The sequence below is a fragment of the Melanotaenia boesemani genome, chromosome 9, assembly GCF_017639745.1.
Source record: "Melanotaenia boesemani isolate fMelBoe1 chromosome 9, fMelBoe1.pri, whole genome shotgun sequence".
Taxonomy (NCBI): domain Eukaryota; kingdom Metazoa; phylum Chordata; class Actinopteri; order Atheriniformes; family Melanotaeniidae; genus Melanotaenia; species Melanotaenia boesemani.
Window position 1 is genome coordinate 30,392,720 of NC_055690.1, and position 17,478 is coordinate 30,410,197.

At 40.6% G+C, this 17,478-nt stretch overlaps 2 protein-coding genes across 3 annotated transcripts; both read left to right on the forward strand.

Moving 5' to 3' along the window:
* Positions 1-606: 606 nt before the first annotated feature.
* On the forward strand, positions 607-4,469 carry tekt1 (tektin 1). Of its 2 annotated transcripts, none has more exons than XM_041994460.1 (8): positions 607-646; positions 921-1,118; positions 1,196-1,361; positions 2,917-3,045; positions 3,124-3,270; positions 3,357-3,582; positions 3,684-3,880; positions 4,047-4,469. In XM_041994460.1, exons 2-8 carry the CDS (start codon positions 953-955, stop codon positions 4,204-4,206), a joined length of 1,191 nt encoding a protein of 396 aa, XP_041850394.1. In that variant the 5' UTR covers positions 607-646; positions 921-952; the 3' UTR covers positions 4,207-4,469. The 2 variants fall into 2 exon arrangements, with proteins under 2 accessions (XP_041850394.1, XP_041850395.1); XM_041994461.1 differs by lacking the exon at positions 607-646 and adding an exon at positions 653-756.
* Positions 4,470-6,483: 2,014 nt separating this feature from the next.
* Positions 6,484-16,025, forward strand: xaf1 (XIAP associated factor 1). The gene is made up of 7 exons (XM_041994467.1): positions 6,484-6,619; positions 13,011-13,146; positions 13,276-13,332; positions 13,474-13,702; positions 13,787-13,848; positions 14,276-14,521; positions 14,603-16,025. The coding sequence occupies exons 1-7, from the start codon at positions 6,582-6,584 to the stop codon at positions 14,645-14,647; spliced, it is 813 nt and encodes a 270-aa protein (XP_041850401.1). The 5' UTR covers positions 6,484-6,581; the 3' UTR covers positions 14,648-16,025.
* The last annotated feature ends 1,453 nt before the right edge of the window (positions 16,026-17,478 follow it).

Genomic DNA, 17,478 nt, shown 5'->3' on the forward strand with positions numbered 1-17,478 from the left:
AATTTCAACAGTTTTTAGAAAACACAAGCAAAACATAAAATAATATAACTTATTTTAGGGATTCCCATAGAAATTGTTTGGATTCTTCCAAAATAAGGGTAAGAAAGTGTTCAGTCTTGTGATTGATGATGAAGTTTTGGCCCTGAAAATTATTCAGAAAGCTTCTCCAGTTTTTCCTGTACGTATACATATTATGAATAAAAACGTAGGCATTTTTGTATTATTGCTATCAACTTGACCATCATTGTGAGAGGCTTTAGAACAGGGATCTTCAGTCCTGGTCCTCAAGGGCTGGTGTCCTGCAGCCTGACATCAGCAATATGTCATCTTGTCAGGTTTTCACTGATTAAAAAGACGATGGCTACTACTTCTTAATTACTGGACACAGAACGCTTACTCCCTAACTTCCTGTGTGATTGGCAGTTCAATCACACAGTTGTCACTCCTTCCTCTTCTTTTTTTTCTAGGTAGGGGGCAGTTGGCAAAAATTAATGCCTTAGACATATAAGAAATATGATTACCGCTACTAACGGGTTCAATCCCACAGTTCTTTGCGTTGGTGACTCATTAGCCGCTTCCGCCTCACTCGCGGTTGCCATAGTAACTGTTTGTTTTCATCCAACGGAGGGTCGAAACGGGAATTAATGTAGGTGTTGGGAAAACGAAAGGAAGTTTTCTGTTCTTCTTCGATGAAAACGTGTCAACCAGACACGGACACGGTGTTTTAGGCTGTTTATAAACCAAAGTCCGTTTTAGTTATGTGGGAAATAATTTAAAGACACACGATTTCGTATTGTGTTCATACAAATTTGCAAAGTTTGTTCTGATTCAGTTAAAGCATTTTTTCAATACTTCTGTTTTATATGAGTTTCAAAGGGTTAATTTCTGACATTTTCATTTATTTATTTTTACAAAAATAGTGTTTAGAAGAAACAGCCATCCTGTCCTCACCATGTCTGTCCTGGAGCCTGGCCCCCAGCAGGGAGGACGCCCTGACCTGGTTGATGTTGAGGTCACGCTGAACCACTCTGAACTCTTTAGAGCAGATTGCAAGAGGTTGATTCTGGACACTGACAAAGCCTGCAAACGCATGCAGGATAATGACAGCAAGCGACTTGGTGAGTAGGAGTCAGATGGTTTGCGTGTGGTCCAAGATGGAGATGCAAATGTTTCTAAGGTGAATTCTGCTGTTCAGATCAGCGGGTCAGAGACATTGGGTTTCTAAAAAATGAGCTGGAGCAGAAGCTGGAGGAGATAACTCAAGAGACTGAAACACTCATCACCTTACAGAACAGAGTGACGAAGGCCCTGGAAGCAAGCAATGAGCCCCTGAGGGTCACCAATCTCTGCCTGGAGGAGAGGTGAAGCCGGCACATGATCACAAACCATCTACAAATTTTCTTCTCTTCCACATATTTGTGTATTACATATACGTTTCCAGTAACTTTATGCAGCGCTTTTTGCTTGAAAAAACAAAAGCAACCCCCCCCCCTCCCCAAACAAACAAACAAACAAAAACTTGTGCTTTTCTTATCTAGTTTGTTGGAAAATATTAAAAGTTTTTATTTTTCATGGGGAAATTAATAAAGAAAAATTAGGGAAAATAAGTAAATAAATGAATAAACTATCTGCAAGGACAATGTTTTGGTTGGCAAGTGTTTTATTTTACTAGGGGGCAGGAAAGTCTAGAGCAGGGCTACTCAATTCGGTCCTACAAGGGTCGCAATCCAGCGGGTTTTCCATGTATCCCTGCGCCAACACACCTGAGTCAAATTAATGAGTCATTGTGTAGAACCTGATTGGCTGTTAGAGCCACCTAATTTGACTCAGGTGTGTTGGTGCAGGGATACATGGAAAACCTGCTGGATTGCGGCCCTCGTAGGACCGAATTGAGTAGCCCTGGTCTAGAGCATCTGGTCTTAAAGTTGGTGCTCGTCTGAATGAGAATAAAGGTGGTTCTGAAAACCATTCATCCCACTGAAGAATCATCCAATTCCAAACCTTGTTAAATTTTTTATTATGGAAGTTGTGATAACTGTGAAAATGGTTGGTGGTTAAAACTAAAAAACAATTTCTTTCAGGATGTGAATATATCAAGGGCTTAAACTTTGTCCAGTTCAGGGTTGCGGGGGGCTGGAGCCTATCCCAGCAATTAGCAGGCAAGAGGCAGGATACACCCTGGACAGGTCACTGGTCCAACTCAGGGTAAACACAGAAAGAGAAACAACCACTCACACTCACTCCTAGGGAGAATTTAGAGGGACCAATTAACCTTAAACGCAGGTCTTTGGACTGCAGGAGGAAGCCAGAGAGAACCCACATACACTGGGAGAACACGCAAACTCCACAAAGAAAGGTATCCTAGGCCTAAAAAGGCTGCTGTAATGGGAAAGGTTGTGGATTGTAAAAATGAAAGCAACTACATTCCCTGGACTCTGTGATGAAGAAGATTTTTCTCCTTTCGAGGGCAACTCATGTTGTATTTTGTTTAAAAAGGTGTTGGAATTTCTCTTCTAAAGATAAGGTCCATGAATCTTTATCATGAGATTGACCATAGGTGTCTGAGCCACAGCAAACACTAACCCCGATAAAGACCTAGTAGGTTGTAATACCTTGGTCATTTTTATTTTTGGCATGTAAAATTTAGGGTTTTTGATATTTGTAACCAACTCTATACAGTCGCTTTGATCCTTTTTATAGGCCATTTGCTTTTTTCAGAAAAGCACACGTTTTTTCACTTTTCAGCGAAACTTCTTTTCAGCTTTCATCAAGCTGAAAAGAAGTCAACACATCCGAGGAACCAAGAGCACGTTTAGTAATCACCATAAGAACCCGGAAGCACTTTCAGTAGTTTCATGCAGTTTCTATGTTAGATGTGAGGGAAGCTGTGTCAAGTCTTTGTTTTGTGGCTTGCAGAATGAAACGTGCCCATTCTGAGAGACTGCACGATGATGTGGACAGGGAGCTGCTGAAAGAGCGTGAGGTCACCGAGGGGGTGGTGTCTCTTCTGCAGCGTGTGATTGAGCAGATCTCTGAGCAGATACGGTAAGAAGATGATTTTCACTTCTTGGTATTTTAAAATCCAAATTCACTTAGTATTTAACCTGCTTCTTCGTGTTCCAGCCTGAATCGATCTACTAAGTACCAGTTAGAGCAGGACCTGAAGGAAAAATCTGAGGCTCGGCACATAGACGACTCCTGTTCTTTAATGACTACCACTTCCATGAAAAACCTTCAGAAGTCCAAAAATAAGGCAGCTGCACTGTCAAGGTAAACTGCCATCCTTGTGTTGTTTCCAGAAAGACCAAAATAAACAAAGCCTGTTCTAAGACTAATAGTTCTAAAATGTCTCTCAGCTTGACAGTGACTCTAGAACAGTGGGAGAACATGTCAGAAATCAATATCAGCAAGGTAGAGAAGCAGAAAGCCAGCTCTCAGTCCCTGCGGGCCCTGGTGGAGTCGGTCCTGGAGCAGACCACGGCTGACGTGCAGAAGCAGGTTCAGGCTACAACTGCGGCTATTCAGCTCAACATCCAGGAGGTCAAGTCTGCCAAGAATCAGATGGAGGAGAAAATGCCCAAGGTAGAGGGAGTGGGCTATGAGGAAAAATCCAGCTGATGTTACAGGAAACTCTTATGTGACATGGCTCCTTGACACTGATGTAACTCCTCCCTTCCCTCCAGATTCAGTCTGAGATTTCCAGCCAGCAGAAGATGAGGGAGGATCTCCGAGCGGCCATCATAGAAAACGAGCAGTTCTTGAGTTTGGCCCAGGCCCGTCTGGCTTTACGCCGGCAGAGGCCTGTTAAAGAGCAGTGCCATGATTTTGTGCACACCCAGCTCCTCACTGATGTCCAGCAGCTCACTGCTCACATCAACATGTCAGACTCCGATGTGACAAATCCTTAAAAAATTCAAATATCTGTATGAGTTGATAACAGTCTAAAAATGATGGAATGGTGGAAACCTGTTGTTCCTGCTTGTTAATATGACAGTTTAGACCATGTTATCATCATCATAATGCTGTTTCTTTTTCTCTGCTGGCAGACTGCATGAGGAGGTGGCCCAGTCGGAGGAGCAGGAGAGAGCGCTGCTGCGCTGCCAGGTGAAGCTGCAGGAAAGCATTGATGCCAGAGCCAGGTCTCTTTACATCGACGAGGTGATCTGCCTGCAGCACAGGGAGCCCATCATCATACACAACTTCTAAACATTTATCCCCACGTGCTATTTATTTCATAATACACTCTTTAAACTCACTTAAAAATTTGTGTCGGATTCTTATGTTCCCCTCATGAAGTTATGTTTGGTCAAGTTAATGGTTGAGCTCACGTAGGAACTCTTCAGGAACATGAGCTGAACAGCTGCAGCTGTAAAGACCATCCCAAACACACACACTAGTCCTGAGTTCTGTTACTAAATATGATCACCTCACATCTGCAAACTGTTAAAACAACTGTTACATTTATGTTATAAAACCACCTGTCTGAATGTATTTGAGTAATTAATGGTAATGTTACCTCACCGAGTAATGATGGTGCAGTCATTTTAGAATTTCTCTTTTTGGGATTAATGAGCAATCGCTTCATTAATTGTAAATAGACAAATACATAAAAAAAAAAAAGTCTGCACAAGTTATTGAAACCAAAGCTAACAACAGTGGTGGGTAAACCACAACAAAAAATGTCTTAATAACTTGTCATGTGTTAGGTGTTGTCTTGGAATGACGTGTGATGAAACTATGATAAAGAGGACTGTTTAGATACAAGCTGTCAGGGAAACAGAACATGAAGTGGTCCAGTTATGGTTCACATGCTTCTTTTTTTCTTTCTCTTTTTTAATTAATCACCTTGTTAGAGAACAGCATGTTATACAACAAATACTTAAACACAGCTGAAATGCATTAAAATGTTTACACAAAGTCAAATTAAGTTCACTTGTAAAGGTTATAGTGCATTTTAGTTTCATTCTGACATAAAAAAAAGCTGAATATCCATAACTTTTCGTGAGAAGTGTATACAGATTGATAGCTTGCAGGACATAGTGTTCAAGATAAATTCAGATTTCTGTTCATCTGACCACAGAACAGTTTTTCCACTTTGCCTCCATCCATTTGAAATGGACCATGTCATGGGACATTGTGTAAAATGTAAATATAAACATGCAGGTTTTCCCCTGTCCACTGATAACAAGCTGGATGCTCCCTCTCCTCTTTAGTCTGCAGAACACGGCTTCCATGGTTTCCAGAAAAAATTGCACATTTTCAGATATCTGACCACAGAACAGTTTCCGAGTTTACCTCAGAACATTTTAAATGGGCTTTGGTCCAGAAAAGATGCTGCTCTTTCTGGATCCTGTTCACATCTGGCTTCTTCTTTGCATGATAGAGCTTTAACCTGCATTTGTGGGTTTCAGGGTGAACTGTGTTCACAGACAGAGATTTCTGGAAGTCTTCCTAAGTCAATATATATATATATATATATATATATATATATATATATATATATATATATATATATATATATATATATATATGTGTGTGTGTGTGTGTTGGCCCTGCGATGGACTGGTGACCTGTCTAGGGTGTACCCTGCCTCTCACCTGTTTATGCTGGGGTAGGCTCCAGTAGATAGGCTCCAGCTTACCCACGACCCGGATATATATATATATATATATATATATATATATAAATCTCTGTCAATGTTTACTTCCGAGAGACTCAGCTTCTCTAAGGTGCTCTTTCAATGCCCAGTCATCACTGAGCTGTTGATAATAAACCCGATGAGCTGTGACATGTTCCTCCAGCCGGTTGTTCAGCAGCCTTTTGTTGCTCTGACCTTTTCTTTGGTTGTTGTTTTCTTTCTTGTGTTGTGAATAAAATATTGGTTCATGAGATCACATTCAGTTTTTATTTACATTTTACACAGGTTTCAAACGTTTTGGAGTTGGTGTTTTTTATCCATCAGTGATGAAGCATTGGTCACATGACCCCTACCATATTTCACATTTTTCGTTGCTTCTCGTCGCGCTTGGCAAGAAACGAAATATAAGGAAAAGCTTGAAGAGTGATTTGTACTGCATTGCTGCCCTCTGGTGGCTGCAGAGATAAAAGCTGTTTTAGAGTAGCCGCTTCATCTCGTTTCCGTCTACATCCACCCTTAAGTCAGAGGAGTGACTTCACTGGGTTATCAGTTTTATTACAAACACACACAGACAGACAGTGAGCCACATTTACACCGTTTGTCTTCAGACTGAAAACTGCTGACAGAAATGATTAATGATGGAGAGAATAATCTGAGCATCTGCAGCTTCCTCCACCTCTGCTGCTCTGCAGATTTTCAACCTCCCGAACCTGCTGGAGCTTCAACTTGTTTTGAAGTTTTGCTGAATCCACACCTTTACACCACGTAACCTGCCTTCTGATTAACTTAATGAAAGTCATGTCCGCGGGTTGCCAGGGCATTTACGCCTCCATGTGGCGGCTGTGGTGCACAGCAGCTCGCAGCGTAGTGGAGGCTTTCACTTTCTGTTGCTGTGAAATAAACCCCAGAAGCCCTGAACTTCATAAACAACCAATTCCTCTTCATGGACAACACGGAGGGCACACGCACCTGTGGACAGTGGTAAGTTTTCCGAGGAGGACACACCGACGTGTGTCAGGTTTGTTTGTCGTCACACTTCGACAAATTGATCAGTCGTATGACGTGCGGTGAAGTTTATGGTTGGTGAGGCACTAATTTACAATTGTAGGAACTGAAAGAGCATCTTATTTCAATTTCAATTTTTCATTCAACAGCATGCAACTGGTAATACTTCATATTCTATCAGCATTACTCTTTCAATTACACTCACACACCCACTGTTACTAACTCTTCAGGTAGAAAAGTAGCTACAGGCTGTCCTAAAAGTCGTTAGAAATCGCTAAATGACATCATCTAATGTAGCTACATATAACCTGGTACATGGAGGCTGCTGTGGAGAGGGATGTCATGGGAAAGGCAAAAATGGACGAAAAGACAAGCTAAAAATGTTTAAAAAAAGCAAAACTTATAAAAAATAAAACAAATTCTTTGGTTAATATTTTCTTTTATTCTAGTTTAATTTTATTAAGTGTAGGTTGTTTTCTAATTAGAGGCAACATTTCACAACACTTGTTTTCCTTCACACTCTTCAGTAATAGACATTAATATCTGACGGTAAGACAGCGCGAGATCATCCTGCACCATCTTTGAACGTTTCATTTTTAGTCTGGTCATGAAACAGGTGATCATCTCCTGCTCTGACTGCTGCCAGAAGCCTCTTCTGGTTGCTTTTGGACAGGAGAGGGGCCTGCGCAGCAGCACCCACTCCTCACTGAGAAGAATACAAAAGTCTCCCAATACTGAAAAAGTCGCCAGATTTGTCGCTAGTCGCTTAAAACAAACAAACAAAAGGTTGCTAAGTTGGCAACACACAAACACCGTGTTGGTGTGTGAGTGCGCCCCCTTGAGGTGAGGCAGCGTACTGTTTGCCTCACCTGCTGACTTTTCTCTGCACTTTATTGTAGGATAAACGGGAATATTTCTCTCACAAATACATTAAATGCATTACACATACTGTAGAGAGTCATGTTGTATAACAAATATTTCTGTAAAGTTCATATTGGCGATATGCTGAGGAACAGAAAACGGCACGTGCCATGCAACCCAGTTTGTATTGGGTGGCGCAGTCAGAGCTGAGGCACAGCTCGCTCGTGCCTCCACCGGGGTTTCTGCACAGGATTTGATAGGGAAATACTTAAATTTGGCAATTTCTACTTAATAGACTGTCAAAAACGTGTTAGAGTCAGACTGAAAATGCATTTTCAACACAGATCAGTGAAAAATATTAATATTTATTGTATGTTTTTTTTCTTCATCATGAAGTGATAGGCACCTGCCTCCCCTGATCGCAGGTTACTGGTAGTATCAGAAGTTTCTGATCACTTTGATCTGAAGGGATTTTAATCAGAATTTTCATAAAGAGGTTTGACTTTAAAATTATCTGTGTTTTTATTTGTTAACTTTTCAGAAACACTTTCAGTTTTAATACATCTTTATCTCGCTGGTGAGGAAGAGGATGGTGTTCTGCCACTGCTGCTGTTTCGAAACTGAAAGTGTCAATTTTCTAAATCAGTATAGAAACAGGATGGTAAGTGACAGAATTTACCATCCTGCATGGACTCTCAGAAGAGAGGAAAACAACTTAGGCTACTGTTTGCACACATGATGAGTTTAGAAAGTAAAATATTTAATTTCTCTTTTCTCTTAATCATTCGTTTTTACTGTTTTCATGTTTGCATTCTAATTTTCTCCATTCATAAGACTGATGAATTACTTTTATTCGTTATTTACTCCCTAAATGATATTAATTAAATGTTTTACACATGAATTCCTAAAAAGTAGTGCTGCTATGTAAAATGTTAATAAAACAGAATGCAATGATGTATAAATCTAATTAATCTATATTTGATTCCCAGTAGAACATGAACAACATATGAGATGTTGAAACTGAGACATTTTCTTATTTCATGTAAAATATGAGCTCATTTTGAATCTGATGGCAGGGACACATCTGTGAAAAAGATGAAAGAGGGACAACTAAAGGGTGGAAAAATAATTGGCACAAATCAAACCCTTGGATAATTTGACAGCTTATCAGGTTAATTGACAACAGGCAAGCAACATGTTTGTGTATAAAAGGAGCATTTCAGAGAGGCGGAGGTTCATTAATCTGAGACAAATTGTGTCTAAATATTCAGGAACAATTTCAGAAAAATGTTCTTCAATGTAAAATTGTGATAGCTTCTAAGACTCCAGCATCTGCAGTTATAATATAATCAAAACATTCAGATAACCAGGAGGAATCTCTGTGTGCAAGGGATAAGGTTGGATGTTGGTAATCGTCTGCATTAAAAGCAGACATGATTCTTTACTGGAAATCGCTGCGCCATTTGTTGAAATTGCTGTCACAAAAAAAAAACAAACAAAAAAAAAAAAACAGTCTAAAATAAGCACTTGTCAACCACTTACTAACCATATTTAGGTGAGCAGAATCTGATAGGCTACATTTGCTGACACTGAAATGCTGTGATCATTAATGGGTTATAATACAGCTAAACATAAAAGGTTATTTGAAGCAGATTTATATATTTTACACATTTTTAGTTCATATACAAGTCAAAGTAAAACATTGATCATTTATTTTCATTACACATTTTCTTTTAACTTCTCCTGTTCAGTCATGTGATTCACTGGCATTCACTAATGACTTAAAATAGAGATTTGTTGCAGACTTTGCATCTTTTAACACTTTTTGGGTAGGGGTGTATTTGTGGGCAGAGCCAGAGTAGTTGATTTTACATGAAAGTAAAGCACAAACAGTGCTGTTTTCTACCAACATCCTATTCTCTGTAGCAATCCTTCTCACCATAGCAAACACCCTTTCAGAACTGGCATTGCTGTGGGGAATGCATAGTAAAACCTTCATTAGTCTTGGCAGCTCACTGAACCCCACATCCTTCCCTACCAGGCCCCAGAATCTGTCAATTTTGTCTTCTTGGGAGAGTTGCTTCCTATCTGTCACCAGGTAGTCCATGAGTTCCTCTCTCAGCCTATTCTCATTCAAGCTCAACTGAGGGAACAGGGCCCCTAGTCTTTGCACTGCAAAATAAAACAAATAAATGTTTTACTGAACATTGCAGATCTAAACCATGCAATATTTCATTAATTCTATCAATGGGAATCTGACCCTAACATTTACCTGTCCCTGGAGTAACAGCAAGGCGAGCAGGAGTGGATGGTCGAGGGGGAAGGAGGAGAACATCTTCTGAAGCACTGCTTCATAGAATCTTCTCACAGATCTACAACAGCACAAGAGTGAAAAAAATTCATTAGTGGCAGCATTTTAGCCTATACCCACATACTGTTAAAAGATTATACCATAATTATATAACTGCTGGGTAATATACTCACTGAAAGATTTTCTTCTTGGCTGATACAGGGAGCTCTGTGCTTTTGATGAATGCCTTTGTGTCCGCTCTGATAAAGAGCTCCAAGCCTTCTCCTTTTGAACGGTCTGTCCCCCACCTTTTTCCCTGAAGAGCAGAAATTTTTACATTCTTTGTGCCCTGTCCGGGCACTTAGGATTGATTTGGACAGAACCAAGCATTTTAGGAAAAGTGACCAGCTGTTTGTGTCCTGGGCCAAACCATATGTTGGGAAACCTGTGTCTAAGCAGCGTCTTTCCCACTGGATAGTGAGGGCCATTGCCCTGGCATACACCAGCAAGGGTCCGCAGCCACCTGGGGAGCTCCGTGCACACTCCACAAGGGGCCTGGCAACCTCTTGGGCCTTGTTTAAGGGAGTTTCAATCCAAGAGGTGTGTGCAGTGGCATGTTGGGCTTCCCCGCATACTTTCGCTAGGTTTTATAAGTTGGATGTTACAGCACCAACCCTGGCACGTTCAGTCCTGGGATTGGGCTCTCAGGATGTGGGCCCAGTCTGAAGTTTGTTTTGAATGACGACTGATGCTATGTCAGCCCTATATATAGGGGCTCGGAGCTTCTTCAGACATAGACCTACGTCACCAGTGCCAGCCACTCAGAGCTGGCGTAATGACATTTGAGCTTTTGACGAGGTCACACAGGAGGCGTCCCCCATAGTGAGACACTCATTCATGCTACTCAGAGAACCGGGGTTACGACAGTAACCTAAAGTTATGGTTAAGTTATTCCTAAAAAACTGCCAGTCATAACACCCGTCTATGTTAGCAATAGCATCCCTGTTATCCCAACTTAGCATAGCATTAGCTAAGTAGCCTGTAACTGCAGAAATAACATAAGTGTACAAAATATCTGAGAGTACAGAACGAGTGTTCATCACTTCGTCAGCTGCAGGTTGAGGCTTATTTTAGGAGGAGAGATGTGAATGCAGAGTGGAGGAGGTTTATTCACTGGAGCACCGAAAACTTATTAATATTACAGTCTGTCTTTAGCTACCGTCATGTTGTCATGTCTCCCTTAGTTTTACTTAGTCAGAAAATACTAATGTGACACAGGCTGTAACAGCGACTCACTATGTGTTCCAATAGGTGCCAGCCCATTTGTGACCATTATTTATAAAATACAACTCTATCAAAGATGACATCTTTTTGACATTTGAGAAAAGCATATCTGGTTTTTATTTTGGATCATATATGATATATCCCATGATATATTTCATGGCAAAGAAAGTATTGGAGTAAAGAAAATGTAATTTAACATTAAAGGGCATCAGAAAGCTGCAATATAATGTTTTGCTAACTTTACTCATGTTGGTTATGAAAGGCAAAAACCTTATATTTTTCTACCCGTACTTTAACCTACAAAAAAATCGTCCGATTAATCGATAATCAGATTTTTTTCTGCCAAAAATCGGAATCGGTAAAAAATCCATATTGATCAGGCCCTAATTATAATTGGCCATCATTCACTCATTCATTCAATGTCGTTTACATCCACCTGGAAAGCAACATTAAACTCAGATAAAGGCTTAAGGGTAGCACTCAGAAACAGGAAGTAGACCTTAATGATTGGCTTGCCAGATCACGCACTCCGACACTCCTCTCCACCTCCTCGCGACTGTTAAAGAATGCCAACAGTAAATAAGGACACAGGGTGGCAAATTATTGGTAAAATAGAAACATAGCATAGTAAACTGTATATATTTGCTGGGGTTACCGTTCTTACCTGTAGTGCATCCCACTGGTTCAGCACTCTCTGGATGCAGTTTAACAGACTCAGCCATCTGGTGCTGCAGTACCTGAGAAGTTTCAGGTGGTCTGAATCAGTGAAATCTACAAACTCTTTGTAGAGTGCTGAGTGACATCATTCCTTCCCCTGTGAGAGACACTAAAATCACATGTATAGATTTTACAGAACGCGTGACTGTGCCCCATTCTGCTCTCCTCTTTAGGAAAGTAAATTCACCACCCTATTTATCGAGATATTTACATGACTTTTTTTTGGCAGGAATGCCTTCTCCTTTGTTAGCTCCATCCATCTCTCTTTGTGCTTTCGGGTTTGTTCCTACGGTTGGCACTAACCTCGCGAGAACTGCCACTTGCAGTAGTGTGTGTGGCAGTTCTTGCGAGGTTAGTGACAAAGTTCAAGTCAATCTTTTGTAATGACTGACTGTGAGGACCCGAAAATTCAACCCTGGACTTTTGCACTAAATGTTATTTATTTTTAACTAAATGTTATTTATTTTGTACTATTTATCATTTTTGTAGCGGTTTGTTTAGTTTAGAGTGTTTCAATGTGACAATGTTTTGTTTGTTAGTTACAATATGTGTGCGATTATGCAATTATGTAGCTTTAGTTTAGGTAAACATTTTGCCGTGTAGGGTGGGAAGCAAAACTCCGGTTTTGCCTAGGGCACCTGCTGGCCTAGGGCCGGCCCTGAATCACTGCAAGGACACATGAAAACTTCCAGAAATCTCTGTCTGTGAACACAGTTCACAGTGAAATCCACAAATGCAGATTAAAGCTCCATCATGCAAAGAAGAAGCCAGATGTAAACAGGATCCAGAAACAGCACCCTCCCCTCTGGATCTAAGCTCAGTTGAAATGGTCTGAAGCAAAGTGGAAAACTGTGGTCAGATAGATCTGAAATTCTCTCTGGAAAGCATGGACACCGTATCCTGCAGACTAAAGAGGAGAGGGAGCATCCAGCTTGTTATCAGTGGACAGTTGGAAACCTGCATGTTTATATTTATATTTTACACAATTTTCACACAATTTCTGATTAAGTCATTAGTCACTTTATGTTTGTTTATATGATACAACCAGGGATCAGTTACTGACCTTGTTAAATTAATTTATTAGATTATTTCTGTTGTTCTTGACTCAGAACAAAACAAACAAAAAAACTAAAATTTTTCTTCAAGTCTTCGAGTCTGCAGCAAAGTCATTTAATGTTGTGCTTCTCCTTATGTTTTCACGTTTGTCTCTTAAAGCCAGAGGGAGGTTGCAGAGGCCAACTTTGCTCTGCATGAGTCCCACTGCAGCCGTTTCTTATGTCTCTGTCCCGACTGCAATGAAACTGTTCCCAGAGATCAGCTGACCCAACACAGAGAGGAGCAACACACCCAGGTGCACACACACACACACACACACACACACATACAGTCGCATTTCCATCATGATATCTATATTATTTGACTGGCATTAATACACTCATGTCAACCTTGACTGTTATTTCACGCCTGCGTGTGTTTTAAGGTGAAATGCTCCAAGTGTAACAAGAAGATGGAACGATGTCAACTCCTGGATCATGAGGTGAGTCTGGTTTACCGGAGCATGAGCTGCAGTTCTACAGGAAACACCTCTACCCCTGAGTGTTAAAAAAGGCATACTTAAACTCCCCAACTGCTGCAGACCACCTGTTTATTACCTTTGTGGTTCTGCTTCACCTCGTAGTCTGACGAGTGTGTGGAGCGCCTGCAGAAGTGTGACTTCTGTGAGCTGGAGGTTGTGTGGAAGCATCTGGACGAACACCGTGTGGTCTGTGGGAGTCGCACTGAGCTCTGCAAGGACTGCGGCTGCTACGTCATGCTGAGAGACCAGCCGGAGCACATCCTGACCTGCTCCACCTCCGACCAGAACTCCGCTCCTTCTCCAGCTGCCAGCAATGCTGCGAGTAGTGCAAGTATGAAAACCATGAATTAAGCAGGAAACTCCATGAATGTCAAGATGATTTTTTTCCTGATGTTTAACTCTTTCTGACTTTCAGCAACCATGATGTGCAGCAGATGTTTGGGCTCATTTTCCACTGATGATATCGATGAACATGAGGTATTTTTGAGTAATGTTGTATTTTATCGAAGCAAATTTTTGTAGCAAACACAGATCTATCAGTGATCTGTTCATTTATTCCACAACCAGCTCAGAGTAGAACCATCAGGCCTCCACATCTTCCTGTTATGCTGCATTCACTGCACCTGTGATGTAGAAATTCAGACTATTTAATTTATTTGTGAAACCTCATCATTTCTAAAATTAAATTGAAGAATTGAGCTGATAACGGTTCTGTAGTTCTTTGTTTATTGTTTCACATCCTGACTGGGAAATCTGACTCCATGTTGGTGTTGTTTGATTTAGTTTCCAGGTTTTCATTTGTCACTGAATGCAGCATCAGTGGTGCAGGCTGAATGTGCTCTTCCTCATATCATTTCTCCACTGTGTTTACTGAAAACATGTTGGTTTTCATGTGTGTCACCAGGCGGAGTGTTGTCCTGCAAGTAGGTGGGATGATGAAGAAGCTGAGCCAAAGAGGGAAGAAAAGGAGGGTAAAGATGATTCGTCAGGGCAGGGGGCCACTGCTCTTTTAAGTGGTACCTTTAAGGCCACGTCCCTTACACAGCCACAGTTGAGTGGTCCCCGAGGTGATAGAGGAGATCTAGTTGAGATCAGCACCTGCCCACACTGTCACCTGGCTCTGCCCATCATCATACTCCGCTGGCATGAGGTAATGTTCCTGATTCCCACAAACTCTGAACACACACTGTTGTTGCTGTAGTAACAGGTTTTTTCCTTCTCTGTGTGTTAGGTGAAGTGCCAAATCCACATTTTCCTGAAACTCAGAGAGGGTTAGAGAGACCTCCTTAGGCTTGCTGCCTCAAAGAGCCACCAGAGTACAGAGAGTCACTTTGCCTCTCTTTCCTCTTGAAACAAAGATTTACATAGTTTTAGGTTTAACTTGAGCTTCTATGACTTGATGCTTTATGATGAAAAAATGTTGTTCTACATTTTAATAAATGTTATAATGCTGGTGAATTTGATGTTAAATACAAGAACAGAGATTAAACTATAACACTAAGTTTATTCATGTAAATCAGTCAGCAGAATAATAGCACACACAACAGTAGGTTACTTCTGATGTCTCAAAGTCACTCTCAAATTGTAGAAAGTTCTCATGTCAAATGTTGTAGAAACTTTTAGGAGTTCTTAAATGGGTCTCAAGTAGGAAGAAGAGATGGATGATGGGCATAACGTGGTAGATGATGTAGAATTTGAGCCAAATGATCTGATTAAAAGAAAAGTGGTCAGTAATTGAAGACGGCTTCTTCAAACTCCTGTTTCTGATCATGTGACTGCAGTCCTGAGCTGTTTCAGATGCATGTTTCTGCTCCTGATGAATACTTCTAATCTGTAATTACTGACTTTTTTCATACGTCAAATTGCACAAATAAAATCTGGAATATAAACATTTAAAATCTGTAAGTCTGTGTATAAATAGAGATATGCATGTGTTGAGAAGGAAATGTTTGACCAATATAAGCTTTAAGTCAAACATCAAATGTGTGACTTTAATTTGGAGGAAATATAGTAATAATAATAATTAGGACTGTCAAATGATTAAAAATTTTAATCATGATTAATCACAGCTTTCAAATTATTCATGATTAATCACAGCTTTCAAATTAATCACGATTAATCACCATTCATGACCATGCTTGAAATGTATAAACAGAATGAGCCAATGTTACAAACATTTACTGGTAACTGACCTTCTCTTGAGTAAACCTCAGATTTCCAAGGGTCAGTAAATGCAGCATTTAATTCACTTCTATGTTGTTCTAAATAATCTCTACAGTGTTCTAGATCATAATCAGAATATATCATCATCTCACCACCCGTCTCCATGGTAATAATTTCTGTCGTAAAACTAGCAGATGCGACGTCTAAAGTTAAAAAGCCAAGATTGATGAAAAATACTGATAAAACTGATGATCTGGCTGATGATGAGAAACAAGTTTTTCCTTTTACCATTGAAGTCTAAGTGTTTGTGCAGCAGTGATAAAAGCAGCATCACCCAAAGTAAACAACTGTTGATAAAAATAGATCATTGGCTGTTTGTTTTTACAAGTTTTTCTTCACTTTTTTTTTACATTAGATGAGTACTTTAGTTGTAATAATCAGTTAAATTTTTCATAAAATCTAGACTATAGAAAATCTTTTGCTTCTTCCAGGTTGCATGGCTATAGATAAAAAGTATTGATAAATTAAATTAAATTAAAGGTCCCATATTATGCAAAATTCACTTTTTAATGGTTTTGGAACAGTCATACTGGTCCCCCCGCATGTGTAGGAGACCCGTAAGTGTGAAACTCTTTCAGGCGCTCTCTCTCCCCCCTGCTCCACCTCTAGGGAAGTAAGCGCTGAATTGAGCGAGTTTGAAAGCGTGTACGTTATGACGTCATAAGGGACAATAACCACTCCCCACAGAGCGATGGACCCGCTTACCGGCTCTCAAAGCCCGCCCTCTAAAAATCACCTAGCGCCCAGTGTTTATCCTTTTCGGCAACCCTCGTTAGCGGACATGGCTAAGCGACAGAAGCACTGTTCTGTTTGTGGCTGCATAAATGAACACGAAAACGTTTTTTTACTTCCATCCACTGAACCCACGAGGACTGAGTGGATTAATTTTATTTTTGGAGGAAATGTACCCGGAAAACTTCCAAAGGTTTTGCATGTCTGTGGCCAGCATTTCAAAGAGGACTGTTTCCACAACATGGGGGCATGGAAAGCAGGCTTCGCCAACCGTTTGAAGCTGAAGCCAGGTTCAATACCAACTGTCCGTGACACAGCTGGAGAGGTAAGAGCTGGCAGTTATTTTATCGTTTCGGCCTTATTAGTCTGATAGCTTGAAAATATATTAGCACTGTTGTAAATGTAGCCAAGTCACTGTTTCTACTGTTTGTATCCGGTGCCATTGTGCATCAGATTGATGAGCGTAGCTAGCTGTGTTCTCCGTGCGTCGCGGTTTGGGTCGGTAATGGGGGCTTCAGGAATGGGTTCCGGTGTTCCGGCGTTTGTTTATCCTTCACTACGCTGTAATCAGCGTGTAGTTACCGCTAAGGCCTAACCTGTCAATCACCTCATGACGGGCGATGCGATGGGCGGAGCCAACAGCTGAGCTGCTCCACCAGGGTTCCGCCCACCATAAACGGCACATTTCTGAAGCTGCTAAAAAGAGGGAGGTGAAGAGAAGCCGCTGCACTCAAACTGAGGGTCGATTTGTCCATACCATGGCGGAAATATTTCATTTAGATATTAATGAATGGTCTCAGATTGGGAATAAAGTGTATAATATGGGACCTTTAAATTAAATTAAATTAAATTAAATTTTCATAGTCATAGTCATTTAGTCACATTGACCACTTCTTCAAAATGACAGATGTAGGGAACGTTTCACCTTCTTCTATCTTTTGATCAGAAAAACATTTAAAGACTGAAAACATTAAACTCTTGAGTTGGACGAAAGAATAAGCAGCTACAGAGTGAAAAAGATGAATTTGCAGTGAATTATTATCTCTGATGGTGGTGAAAGGTTCCTACAATGTTTTCTTCTCACACTTTGTTTGAACACCACAGCCTGAATGTTGCTGTTGACAACATGATCACAGTTTACAGTGGACATAA

Coding starts and splice junctions, on each gene's coding strand:
- tekt1 (XM_041994460.1), top strand. CDS start 953: ATGTCTGTCCTGGAGCCTGGCCCCCAGCAGGGAGGACGCCCTGACCTG. Junction 3,583..3,683: donor TGGAGGAGAAAATGCCCAAG/GTAGAGGGAGTG, acceptor CCTTCCCTCCAG/ATTCAGTCTGAGATTTCCAG. Junction 3,881..4,046: donor CTCACTGCTCACATCAACAT/GTCAGACTCCGA, acceptor CTCTGCTGGCAG/ACTGCATGAGGAGGTGGCCC.
- xaf1 (XM_041994467.1), top strand. CDS start 6,582: ATGGACAACACGGAGGGCACACGCACCTGTGGACAGTG. Junction 13,703..13,786: donor CAATGCTGCGAGTAGTGCAA/GTATGAAAACCA, acceptor TCTGACTTTCAG/CAACCATGATGTGCAGCAGA. Junction 13,849..14,275: donor ATGATATCGATGAACATGAG/GTATTTTTGAGT, acceptor GTGTGTCACCAG/GCGGAGTGTTGTCCTGCAAG.